At 56.0% G+C, this 12,727-nt stretch overlaps 5 protein-coding genes across 5 annotated transcripts; 4 read left to right on the forward strand and 1 right to left on the reverse strand.

Annotated features, from left to right (window-relative positions):
- Positions 1-135: 135 nt before the first annotated feature.
- On the forward strand, positions 136-4,309 carry G647_07180 (uncharacterized protein; the record flags this gene model as incomplete). Its single annotated transcript, XM_008731496.1, has 9 exons — positions 136-292; positions 345-958; positions 1,011-1,328; positions 1,388-1,597; positions 1,649-1,804; positions 1,872-1,992; positions 2,791-3,248; positions 3,280-3,420; positions 3,491-4,309. The coding sequence occupies 9 exons, from the start codon at positions 136-138 to the stop codon at positions 4,307-4,309; spliced, it is 2,994 nt and encodes a 997-aa protein (XP_008729718.1).
- A 1,255-nt stretch (positions 4,310-5,564) lies between these two features.
- On the forward strand, positions 5,565-6,380 carry G647_07181 (uncharacterized protein; the record flags this gene model as incomplete). Its single annotated transcript, XM_008731497.1, has 1 exon — positions 5,565-6,380. The coding sequence occupies one exon, from the start codon at positions 5,565-5,567 to the stop codon at positions 6,378-6,380; it is 816 nt and encodes a 271-aa protein (XP_008729719.1).
- A 782-nt stretch (positions 6,381-7,162) lies between these two features.
- Positions 7,163-8,029, reverse strand: G647_07182 (uncharacterized protein; the record flags this gene model as incomplete). The annotated part of the gene is made up of 1 exon (XM_008731498.1): positions 7,163-8,029. The coding sequence occupies one exon, from the start codon at positions 8,027-8,029 to the stop codon at positions 7,163-7,165; it is 867 nt and encodes a 288-aa protein (XP_008729720.1).
- A 579-nt stretch (positions 8,030-8,608) lies between these two features.
- G647_07183 (uncharacterized protein) lies at positions 8,609-10,228 on the forward strand (the record flags this gene model as incomplete). The annotated part of the gene is made up of 1 exon (XM_008731499.1): positions 8,609-10,228. The coding sequence occupies one exon, from the start codon at positions 8,609-8,611 to the stop codon at positions 10,226-10,228; it is 1,620 nt and encodes a 539-aa protein (XP_008729721.1).
- Positions 10,229-11,127: 899 nt separating this feature from the next.
- Positions 11,128-12,305, forward strand: G647_07184 (uncharacterized protein; the record flags this gene model as incomplete). The annotated part of the gene is made up of 3 exons (XM_008731500.1): positions 11,128-11,197; positions 11,431-11,537; positions 11,622-12,305. 3 exons carry the CDS (start codon positions 11,128-11,130, stop codon positions 12,303-12,305), a joined length of 861 nt encoding a protein of 286 aa, XP_008729722.1.
- Positions 12,306-12,727: the final 422 nt, after the last annotated feature.

Consider the following 12,727-nt stretch of genomic DNA (forward strand, 5'->3'; position numbering starts at 1 on the left):
CGTCAGCCCAGTCCTCCGAGCATCGTCTGCAATCTTGTCGTCAAGTGTCACGTTGTCGGTCGCGTCAGTTTCAGGATGGGGCGTCTCCGGCTACGACTTTATCCGGTTGCCTGCTTTCTCGGAGCCTTACCTGTCATGGCCAAAGACATCCAGTCTCGTGTCGATGAAAATATTGCAGCCACGTCTCTCCCTTCAACTGCTCAAAGCTACTTCAGAGAACCAACCTTCCCGAGTATTCTTTATGGCCATATTGGATTGATGCTGCTGGCGTGGATAGGATGTTTTCCGATTTGTAGGTACTTTGCTTCCAATTTCTTCCGTTGTCTGTGAGCTGATAGTCCCAGTTGTGACATTGGATCTTGCGGGGTCAAGGTTTGCGTACCCTTCCCAAGTGCTCTTCTTGGGATTGAACGCCATCGGCATAGTCTTTGGGCTGGCATACAACAGCAAAACTCTGAACCTCTATCCCGGCAGCGTACACCATAAGATTGGCTGGGCGTTGACAGGGATTGCTGTTTCTCAATTCCTCGCGAGAATCTTGAGAAGCTACTTAAGCTACAGGCACACGAGAGGCATGCCCGTCACGGCATATCACGAAGAGGAGCCGCTAGTGTCACCGTCGGCATCATGGAATGGTTCCGATGAGTATCTTTACGAGGACCGGAGTGATCGAGCAACTTCCAACCCACACCGTGCACCATACCGATCTGGAGAAGGGACGGGCGCCAACGGAAGCAGCCTCCGAAACATGTCCGGGATTCTCCTTCGGCCTTGGCGCCCCGTGCTTGGTGGACGGCACCGTAAGAACGGCACTTGGATTAAACGCGAGTTCAAGTTCGTTGGATCACTGCCGCTCGATTCAATCATGGCGAAGACATCAGTGACATTCAGCACCGGGTTGGTGATCTTAATGTTCGTGACTATTTGCACCGGGCTAGTTACAATGGCGGGGATATTCGTAAGTCTCGCCCCCTTTCGACTCTTTCTCTAGGCAGGCTGACCTTTCCTAGCACGGCAAACACATATTCAATGGCCTAGCGCATTTTATCAAGGGCGGAGTCTTCTTTGGCTTCGGCGTCATAACTCTGTGGCGCTGGATGAGCGGCTTTTCGGGCATCGGACGGGCTTGGAACAACAAACACGCCGCAGGACCTCACCATCATGGGCCTGGTCGATTCATCACCATGGAATGGCTGGAAAGTTCTCTTATCTTCATTTATGGCATCATGAATGTTTTTCTCGAGCACCTATCGGAATGGGGAGGACGCTGGGTGGCGCAGGACTTCGAGCATGTGGCTATCTCGGTCTTGTTTATTGGTGGCGGATTGGTGATTCCCACGATGGCCCCTGCGACAGGCCTTGAGAAATCATACTGACTTTGATCTAGTGCGGAATCATGATTGAACATCAGGGTTATGGAAGGTTGGCGAGGACGTCGCCGATTACGCAGGGCGCCTCCCACACCATCGAGGAGAAGCGGACTTTAACGCCTGGGTACTCTATCAATCCCATCAATCCATTGATCATTTTTCTCTTGGGCAGAATCCTTGGGGGCCACCAACAGGCCAGCGTCCAGTCTACCATGATGCATCAATGGGTAAGTATCCCTGCTTCGCCGTCCCTGCCACCATAGCTCACCTATGGAAAGGTTGGAAACCTCCTCACAGGAGCATCAGCTGCAAGATGTCTTACGTACCTAATGCTGTATCTGGCGCCTCCCACATCCACGTCGCCTTCTCGGACTCCCTCAGAATGTGTCACGTCGTTCTGTTTGATGGCGGCAGGCATCATGCTGATGGCTAGCGTAGGTCTACCCCTGAATTTCCCGTAGTTCCCACATGACAGCCACTAATGTTGCCCGGGTTGATCAGAACCGAGACACAATTGATGCTATGATTGAGTATGATGTCAACGCGATGGTCGTTGCGACCATGGCAATGAGCGTGACGGCTGCATCTATGGCCTGGTGTATGGCCTTGGTCGCTGTGAAGCGTTGGGCTGAAAAGAAGCAAGCGCTACATAGAGAGAGGGTAGTTAGCGTCGAGTGAGGCTACAGATTCGGCGGACAGCGGATTGTACTGGCTTGACAGGGCACAGATTGCTTGGCAGCGGAAGTTGTAGAAGAGAGATCCAAATATGCTGGTTTGGGGAGCCTGATATTGACGCCTGTATCTAATATTGGAAGATGTCTGCTTCTACTCGTACAGTAAAGGTACCTATCTATGTGGGGACTTTCTCGTCCCGGGATGCTTGATAGCTGGACCTACTGTGTACAGAATGCAGTGGGCACTGCTGAGGTAAATACTCCATATTTACACTGCTTGGCGGGAGCCTGACCTGGAGACTGACATCCCCTGGACGTCGTCTTTTCTGAACGTAGCAACTCGGTGCTCACACTGGACAGTACGGAGTACATCGTTTTATATTCCCGAGACGAAAGCCCAGAGACTCACACGGCGGCCCCCTCAGGAGGCCGAGCGTACCCTTGTAGCCATGGTGGGCGTTGCGGGAAAGTCGAACGCTTGCAAGACCTGCAAGAAACGGAAGATTCGGGTACGTTCGCCGCATCATCCTCTCTTGCAACTGCTGGCCCCTACCGTCTGCCCAGAGAGCCACTGAGACGGAGACTAAGTGGTCTGCAGTGTGAGGGCGAAAAACCCACGTGCGGTCGATGCAGAAAGGCGGGCCGTGTCTGTGAAGGTTATGGACGAGCCTGCCAGTTCAGGCATCTCAGTGCTCTCGATCACGACGCTTTGCTGGCACGCAGCCAGCCTCTGACTTCACTGACAGAGCTGTCGGGTATGCTCTATAGCCACTTGACCGTACCTGAACAGGATCAGAACAGTCGCGACATCGCGCGGTCCAACGAGCAAGACGCTCAAAATCCGGGAAATGGTGCCTCACAGGCACCGGACTTGTTCCTGGATTTCATATACAACGGCTCCCCTGATGAAATCCAGGAGAACAACACCTACGAGGCCCCCATGTCGTGGCTACAGGCCATTGGCTCCTGGCGACGGAGGCACTCCTCGCTAGATCTCGCCATGTCCGCAATATTGAATATGGTCCGTCTGGGAGGAGACAGCGGCGACGAGCGACTCCAGCGTGAAGGGATGGCCAAATACGGCAGAGCCCTGAAGGATGTCCAGAACATCCTCGCCAGTGACCGTCTCGCCCTTGAGGAACTGACTCTGGCGAGTTGCATGATTCTGACCATTTTCGAGGCTTGTCACCCAGTCCTACTTTATGTATGTCCTGAGGCTAACGGGGAACGCATAGGTGATGGAACCTTCGGGAGGGAATGTTTGTGGGTGGGCAAGCCATGTCGAAGGTATCTCGAGGCTATTCCAGCTTCGAGGTCCATCGCTGCATGTCGCCGACCTGAGTCACCATCTGTTCTTGGGCTTTCGACCCACCGCCGTGAGTGTGTTCGAGTTTCAATACCCCATAATCAAAGGGGGCGCGAACAGCAGCTCATTGCCCTTCCCAGATCATCCACGCCCTGGCTCTACGCAAGCCGACGTACCTAGCGGAGCCAGACTGGCTGACGATCCCATGGATCAGGCAGTCCAAGACGGATTTCCACCATCTGCTGGACATCATGGCGCAAGTCCCGAATTTCATTGACAAGACGGAGCGCGTCCACAAAGTATCGCAGTCCGGCATGTGTATCGGAAAGAGACGGGAGCTTCTGGAACAGGGATGGGAACTACACCAGCAACTGAAAGATTGGTATCAAGACCTTACAAGAAGGGTTTCCGAGCCGTTCTACATCGAGCGGCGCTCCTCGCTCTCCTGGCCTGACCCAGTGCCCAGGACGGACCTTGAAAATGGGTTTCCGACATTCTTACACTTTCAGACGTTCCAGATCGCACGGATGCATCTCTTCTACTGGACGACGCTCCTCTTGCTCTATGATAATATCCTCAGAACAATGCCCGCCTCTCTGAATCCCACCGAGCTTGATTCTGCCTCCGCTTCCACCATCCTTCGCTTGACCGACAAAGCCGCCATTCGGAGACAAGCTTTGGATGTTGCGACACTGATTGCTCGGTCGATGGAGTTCCTCCTTTCGAAAGAGAGGTTCCTCGGCTCGGAAGAGATGCAGATCCGCGGACTGCTGAATACACCGTTCCCCTTGCGGACCGCGATACACGTGTTTGCAAGTGCACAGCAACATGCGATGGAGTCGTGGTGTCGCTCCGTGTTTGACGGGCTTGCCCAACGAGGCTACCCCTTTGGGCAGCTCCTGTGTGGTTGGCATTGGGACGATATACCCGTGTTTCTGTCCGGAGGATGTCTATCTTAGAGCGTGAATCCCACAAGTGGGTGGGTTGGACTGCCGAGGCAGAGGCAATGGCATTCATCAGATGAAGATGAGGAACTGTTCGCTTGCACTGATACCAGTTCCAGCAACGCCCCTGGGATCACTCGGCGAAGTAGAGTCTTTGGCTCCTGTTCCACTCCGTTCAAAGACAAAGAAGTAGCCCCCTAAACGACTTATCAATACCACCCGCCCTCTCCACCTGCTATGGCAATTACATAAGATACCAAAGAGTAGATACTGGCAATCACTCGAAAAGCATTCTGTGCAGCCGTCCAGGGCCTCAGCTAGAGCTGTTGCCGTGGGCGCAGGCACCAGATATCGACCCTCTCTTGATGAGGCATCTTGCTATTTGTGAGAGGAATCAACTCTTCCTTCTCGCATCCTTCCCACTTTACAGTTACGTGGATGACCTCGCTTGGCAGAGCATCTGTCGCTGTAAGCTGGGCCAGTAATGAAAATTGATGCTCGATTGGTCTCTGGCGGTTGCGCCTAGCATAAGTTCAACCGACCTCCTCCTGCATCACTTCCAGCAGGCTTCAGTGTTGATGAAGTTCATGGCCCACAGGTGTAAGTAAGGGCGTCGTAAGATTAACTCAGGAGGCAGCTACCGATTCCACAAGTCTAGAGCCTCACCTCCCTTCATCTCCGTCTAAACTTCACCTCGCCTTCTGGAGAGGCAATGCATGCTCTGAAGCCGCGCGTGAAACCTCGCCCTGCCCAGGTCCTTGTTCGGAATGGACGCGTCGTGGCTGCCTCGTTTGTCGGTGGAAGGACGTCGAAGACTGATATTTATGACTCCGCACAAGCAGCTTCACCAGGCTCGAACCTGCATCAAGCCTACCAGTCATACCCGAGTGTCGTTGGCACTTCCGCTCAAGCACACGCTTCCTCTCTCTCACATCCATTGACCCGGCGAAGTCGTGTTCGAAGAGCTGATACCATATCTTCGTTGCGTGCCACATTCCGAAACGAGCGTCACGCACAAGTGAGAGGAACAACCCCACCGTCACGGCACCAAAATTTCATTCCGCTACGACTACCTGCGAGAGCGCGCTCTACCATTGACATTCACCTTGGCGAGCGTGGTGAGAAAACCCTTTCTACCGCACCCTCTCAGACCGTCAAATCACCCATGACGTCCGAAGTGACCTCGACTCCCCCCTCTAAAATCTCTGCCGCAGCACAGCATAAGCCCCTCGTCGTTGGCCGCACGAAACCTCCATCCACGTCGACGACCATGGCGGACTCGTCAGCGCCTGAGAAAGACGTCCCCGCCGACGTCAAGGCAGCTCTGAATCATGAAATTGCCGACAACGTCAAGTCCAACACCTCGGCAGCTGCGCCCGACGCCCCGCCCGCGAACAAGCCCAAGAAAGAAAAAGCTCCCAAGCAGCCCAAACCACCCAAGGCCCCCGCCGCTCCAGCAGCACCCGTCTCGCCCGCTCTGATTGACCTGCGAGTCGGCCATATCCTCCGCGCCATAGCCCACCCCAACGCGGACTCGCTGTACGTGTCGACGGTAGCGATGGGCGACGCCGAAGGAACCGAACACACCCAAGTCGACGAGGAGACAGGCAAGGTGGTTCGAACAGTGTGCTCCGGGCTGAACGGCCTCATCCCCCTAGAAGAGATGCAGAACCGCAAAGTGGTGGTCGTGGCCAACCTGAAGCCGGTCAACATGCGGAGTATAAAGTCGGCGGCGATGGTCCTTGCCGCTTCTCCGCCAGCAGAGGAAGGAGCAGACCCCCACGCCGCGGATCGTGTTGTGGAACTGGTCAACCCGCCCGAGGGAGCGGAGGCCGGTGACGCAGTGTTCTTCGAGGGATGGCCGTACGGCGAGGGCAAGGGGCCAGAGAAGCAGCTAAATCCGAAGAAGAAGGTCTGGGAGAGTGTGCAGCCGGGATTCTTCACCAGTGACGATCTGGCGGTTGGATTCGATGCGGGTCGACCGGGCGTGGAGATTGACGGCGAGAAGGACAAGAAGGGATGGCTGGTCGTCGAGGGCAAGGGACGGTGTACGGTACAGACGCTCAAGGGAGCCGTCGTGAGGTGATGGGATCACGGTTAGTATTCGTGCAAGACTCCCTGCCTGAACAAGCAAGTGGGAAGTACGAGCGTGATGCGTGTGGATTTGTCGAGAGTTCCATCATTCGACTCTGATGGAGGTCGGACTCGCTTCTTACAGCATGCAGCATACACCAGACCAGTCGTGACCACTGAGAGTGGCATTATCCACCATGTGTGAGAGAAGACCAGCGTGCTAGAGATAAAAAGGCACTTGCGAAGAGAAAAGCCAGCCAGCCGGAACAGACCAGGCTTCCGAGAGGCCGTTCGAATCTCTGGGGAGCACACCAAGCACAGGCACACTCAGGCGATGAGAAAAAGTCCTTCTTCTTTACAGTACTACTCTTGTCCGGACCTCCGGACGTCCCAGTCCAAAGCCGGAGTATGGGATAGTAGTATCGTATTATCTTCTCTGCTCTGTTCGGCGCTGCCTTGTCATTCTATTTGTATTGGTAGCAGTCTGCTTCCATACCATGCCACGCCACGCTATAGAGGTACTGTCCCATGTATCGAACAGAAAAGGAGATTGATGACGCCCTTCCTTGCATTGCGGCGAGGCGGGTCCCCCAGTCACTGGTCGTTGCTCGACGTCCAATGCGAACATACGGACATATACTTCATGTCTGGCATTAAAGGGTGGTCGCGCACGTTGCGTCCCATCCGAGGTGACCGGTCCAGAGTACCTATACCTACCCTATACTCCGTACTGTACGAGTGACCACGACTGTCTGCCTGGTCGTGCTCAAACCTCAAACCTCAAGCTTTAGACGCTCACTTCAACAAGATGATCAACAGGACCAAGATGACGATGAGGACAATGATGGTGGTGATGCCCCAGTTGTCCTTGGCCCGCTGACTCACGCCCTTTAACCGCCGCTTCGCCCCGTCCAGGCGGCCCTGATGCCGATCCACGCCGCGGTCGACCTCGTCGAGGAGGCCGATCTGGCCCTCGAGCTCATCGCCGACCTGCATGGCGAGTTGTCTTTGGCGGCCGATGCTTTCGCCGAGCCGGTCCAGCTGCTCGTCCTGCTCGGCGATGATCTGCTGGTGGTACGCGTGGATTTGCTGGTTCGACATATCACCCGTCGGGTCCGGTGTACGCGCACGACTGTCTTGGTCTTCGGCGTCCGTGTATCGCGCGGGGAAGAGCGCCGCACGGGTCGCCTCGTCCTCGTCATCGTCGAGGGATTCTTGCGAGGGGTTGTCTCTGAAGCGGACGTTTTTGGCCCCTGCCGCCGCCGCCGCCGCTGCCGCTCCGGCGTCTTGTCTTCTCAAGTTGGATGTCTTTTGCTGGCGACGTGCCGCGTCGCTTGACGTTCGGGTCTTGGCTCGGGCAAAGTCTTCTTTCAGAGTCGGGTCGTTTGGCGAGGAGAGGGGGTCGTCGGCCGTGGTGGAGCTCTCGCCTTGGAATTGCCGGGAGAGGGCATTGTATTGCGAGCGCAGTTGGGGTAACGATTCGTCGGCGGGAGCGCGGGACGACAGGGATTCAATGCCTTCGCGGAAGGACTCTAGTGAGCGGGCGATGTTGGAGTCTTGCGACGGGTTCGGGTCGAGGTTTAACGAGATGGCGCGCTGGCGTTCGAGCAGCGAGAGTTTGATGTGGTCGGCGAGCAGGAGGAGTTGTGAGGGATTGGACATGGCGGGTTGTGGCGGGAGGGTAGGGTTTGAGGCGAGGAAGCGATGGGAGCTGAACGTGAAGTCCTATACAACGAAGTGTTGTTCAGAGCGACGTGTGTGTCTCAGACGGAGAACGAATCGCATGGGGCCAAACGGTGGTCGTGGTGTGTCTGTTGCGTACTGTGTACTGTCTACTGTGTACGTGGGTACTTCGGAAAGTGCACGATGTAAGCTGAAGCTGAAGGCTGCAGTGACGGTGGTGGAAGAAGTCCGGGGAGTTGCGCCCGGAGGCTCGAGGCTGGCAGGCTGGGTGGGGATAGCCTACTGGGTACGACCCTATTACCGAGTACCCAGTAGTTTAGGTGCCATGCCAAGCGCCCGAGGAACAGCGCATGAAGCCCCCGTGCCCCCCCCTCAGGGTCCAGCAGGCCCCGACTCGATCACATCCGACGAATGCCTTCTCCACACGTCAAACTTCCGACTCCGGATCAAACAACAAACTGACTTCATGTGCTGTCGTCCCCGGCTCCTGTTTAAATATGCTGCTCCTCCTCCTGCTCGACATCTCACTCACTCTGGGCTGTAGAGCCGATTTCCAGAATGGATGATGACCACGATCTCCCCGTGTCGGACTTTGGCCTCGACAGTCCCAGCCCGCTTCAGTCACAATTCAACAGCCTCTTTGCCGAGTTCGCTCGGTCTCGTCCCCACGTCTCACCTCCCAGATCCCCGTCCGCCCGCCAGTCCCATCATGACCGTCCCAAAGAGCCCGAGCAGCCCGAGCAGGCCTGTTTGGACTTGCGCTCGCTCGAATATGCCGAAGACTACGACTCCCACCTGATGTGCCCGATATGCCATGTGCCGTTTGTCGATCCTGTCGTCCTCGAGTGCGACCATACCTTCTGCGAGTCCTGTCTGCACGAGTACCGGCAAGGTGGCCAGAACGGTCAGCACAATCAATGTCCGACTTGCCGAGCTTTCGTCCTGTCCATTTCCCGCAAGGCCTCTCGCCTCATCGTCAACATGTGCAACGAAGTCAAGGTGAACTGCCCCAACGAGGACTGTGGACAAGTCCTGCCTCGAGGCTATATCGAACGACACGCCACACGGGAATGTCCTCATCAGCGACTCAAGTGCCCTGATGCAGGCTGTGGTAAATTGGTCAAGAGGAGGAATTTTGTTCCGGAGCAGTGTATTCATTCATCTCACATCGAGTGTGATTGTGGCGCCGTCATCGAATTGGGCAAGGGTGACTGGCTCAGGCACAAAGACGAAGACTGTCCCAACACTGGCGTCAAATGCAAGCAGTGCGGCCAGAGGATCTCGGCCAGAGACTATCTGAACGGCGTGACAGGCCATATCTGCGACAAGGGCCATTTCTGTCCCGGAAAGGAGTATGGCTGTACAGACGATGTCGGTCCCGAAGAGCTAGACCACCACGTGAGATCCTGTCCACTGGCGAGAATGGCTCCACACCTCAAGAAACAATCACAGCTCTTGCAGTCTCTACAAGAACAATTGGCCATGGTCAAGGTTCGGAATGAGGTCCTCGAAACGGGCTTTGACAAAATCAATGACATTGTCAACGACCGAGTCCTGCCTCACATCGACCACACCGACCGTTCTCCTCCGCCTGAGTCCGACATCGAGGAGATCGAACGCGATCACATCCCATCCGCCATCTCGCACCGCGATCTCCTGATGCCAGCACATCTTCGTGCCTTGACCCCCTCGCCCGACCCGTTGGCTAGCACTGTCTCACAGACAGAACAGCATTTGCTGGCCCTGCACGAATCGCTGCGAGGGACTGTCGACACACTGGAGAATGACATTACCGTCATGGCCAGCAACATAGCCGATCTTGACGCCCGAACATCCATGCAACTGATGAACGAGACGCTACGAATCAAAGAGGAGCTCGCTCATACCAATGCCGCCTTGTTCAGCACCCGCTCACAAGTCCAGTGGCTACTCAATCGCGAACGGATAGGCCAGCAGCAACAAGCGATGGGTATGCGTGGGCGTACGCCTTCCGTTCAGCCTCCCTCCACGAATCTAGAGCCCTCGGCGAGAAGTTCCGTCTCGGAGAGCACAGATCAATCGGCGCAAGGGTCGAGTTCCGAGAGGCAGCCGTCGCCAGGATTTGTCGCATCGAGCCCAAATTTCCGGCCACAGATGAGGCGGCCCAGTGGTGGAAGCCAAGAGAGAGTGAAACTGTGAATAGCTTCTCGACCTTTGGCGATCTCTGAGACCAAAGCATTGGAAGTTGTAACAGTCTCACAACGTAGGAGCGGGCACCGCTCACCAAGACTCGGCCCTCGAGATGCATATAACCGGTCCAGACAAAAGGATAGATCAGCAATGGATGACAATGATGAAATCCGACCGCGAATGTGTGCTCAACTGTGTTGAGCCACGCTCCTTATCTCCCAGAGCCTTGCCGTCTCGCTTGTCCCTCGCTTCCCTTCGCGTGGACCTACCATTTGAGGAGGGCCGGCGTGGGCGGTCTTCTGCGTTTCGCAACCACCATTCACCAACACAACAAATGGCCAGCAGAAGGCGAGATGGCGCGATCGTGATTGGTTCGCGGTCCTATGAGACCCGGGAAACCCACCGCGAGTCTTCCCGCCTTTGAGGACACGACGTGATAAGGATACGAGGTACGAATAAGGGTATACGGTGCCTACTTGTATTCCAGTTGGTCCGCGCGTACGATGTACACCTTGTGTGGCTGGCTCGACCTGCTGCTCCCGGTGGGAGACCAATACGGCTAGGAATTGGTATACGTATATATGTCTAGCCACGCAGTATATGGAGTGGGACTGCCGCGAGTATCAGTAGCAGTCCGTTTGTACACTCAGTAATACATATCACTACCCTGCTTCCGACCTGCATACCTGGATAGTATCAGACTCGCCGCCTCGAGCACTAGGCATTAAGCACTGCAGTGTGCACACTCACAGCGGACCATACCATTCCTCTATCACATCACGACGCAGACTTAGTATTCCTTCGAAACAACTGACTACCTATACTCGTGGCTGATCGGGCAACACCGCCGTCGACCACAGAAGCGGATTACCCGCCGACCCGGACCCAGCGTCAACGTCAACGTCAACATGGGCCACGGACGCACGCTCGAGTATCCCAAGACGCCCATCAACAGGGTGAATCGCTATAATCAGCGAGGTGAGTGCGGAGCATGTCACGGTGCAACGAGGTCAGGGAGGTGTGGCATGTCCGATGCATCAAACTAGTCTCTCCTTCTCTGATAGTTTCCTTACTTGATCGACCGGGCGATTGAAGCATTGTTGTCCAAAAAAAAAGTAACAGCCCTCTGCGTTGTCTGACCAGCCCTGGGCATGCTGTCCTGTTTCTTTATTCGACGCTCATCTTACTAACTCTTGGATCTCAACATGTAGCAACCTACGATCTCGAGCAGATCCACACCATCATCAACACGAGCACAGTTCTTCATGTCTCGTTCAATACGGCGGATGCGGCAAATCCCTTTCCCGTGACCTTGCCTGTAAGTTGAGTCGCCGCCCGGCCCTTTTTAAGCCACGCCTACTTTTCCACCCCCTCCTTCCATGATCATGTCTCATCCCTCTAGATGGTCGGCGTGGCGGCCTCGTTCGACCACCCGTCCTCCTCCCTGGGCGAGCCCCTCGACGTCTACCTCCACGGCTACGTCAGTTCGCGACTGATGAATCTGTCGCGCCGCGCCGAGACGGTGGCCGAGGTCGGCGGGACAGCTACATCGGCACCCGAAGCAGGCCTCCCCGTGACCATCTCGGCCACCAAAGTCGACGGCCTAGTCCTCACGTTGACTCCCAACACGCACGATGTGAATTACCGATCCGCCACCCTGTACGGGTACGCGACGCTGGTGTCTTCGACGGACGAAAAGCTCTGGGCCATGGAGATGATCACCAACAGCGTGGTTTCCGGGCGGTGGGCCCATACGCGCGTCCCGCCCGACACGGCCGAGATGACCAGCACGAGTATCTTGAAGGTGAAAGTCGTCGGGGGCAGTGGGAAAATCCGCGTCGGCGGGCCGCGGGACGAGCGGAAGGACCTCGACCGCGCGGACGTGCGGGCTCAAGTCTGGACGGGCACAATCCCGGTGTGGGAATCGTTCGGGGACCCTGTGGCGTTCGAGGGCGTCGGCGTGGGGCACGGGAAGGGCAACTTGGTGCCAGTCGTGCCGGAGCATGTCGTGAGTTTCGTGCAGGAGCGGAGGGGGGAGAATGAGCGGTACGCGTTGGCCGCGGTGGAGGATCGGAGCCAAGATTAAGGGTGCCCTGAGGAAGGTTAACGTTGAGGGAAAGTTGAGGGAAAGTTGAGATGGTGGAGTCTCCGAGGTGTCGTGCGTTTCATTCCGTGTCGTCCGTGTCGTTCGTGTCGTTCGCGTCGTTCGTGTCCGATCGAACAACCTATGTAGGTTGAGAAGGCGGGGGGATTTGACGCTGAACTGATGCAGGGACACTGTCTGAACCGCGGCATTGTAGACACACCTTGGTGGAGTAAAGTGCGACTGGCTGTAAGAGTTAGCCTCTGATGCCGCACATTCAAGTACTGTGTAGGGGCGTGGGCGTTATCTCATTCACAAGGGAGAGCGTAACTTGACGGTTCAGTGTCCGTCCTGGCTATTGCCTCGGGTTTCTTCTAGCACTATGTGGCAGTCCTGCGGACGACGTGAAAAGTGATCTCCCTTAC

The sequence above is a fragment of the Cladophialophora carrionii genome, assembly GCF_000365165.1.
Source record: "Cladophialophora carrionii CBS 160.54 unplaced genomic scaffold supercont1.6, whole genome shotgun sequence".
Classification (NCBI taxonomy): Eukaryota; Fungi; Ascomycota; class Eurotiomycetes; order Chaetothyriales; family Herpotrichiellaceae; genus Cladophialophora; species Cladophialophora carrionii.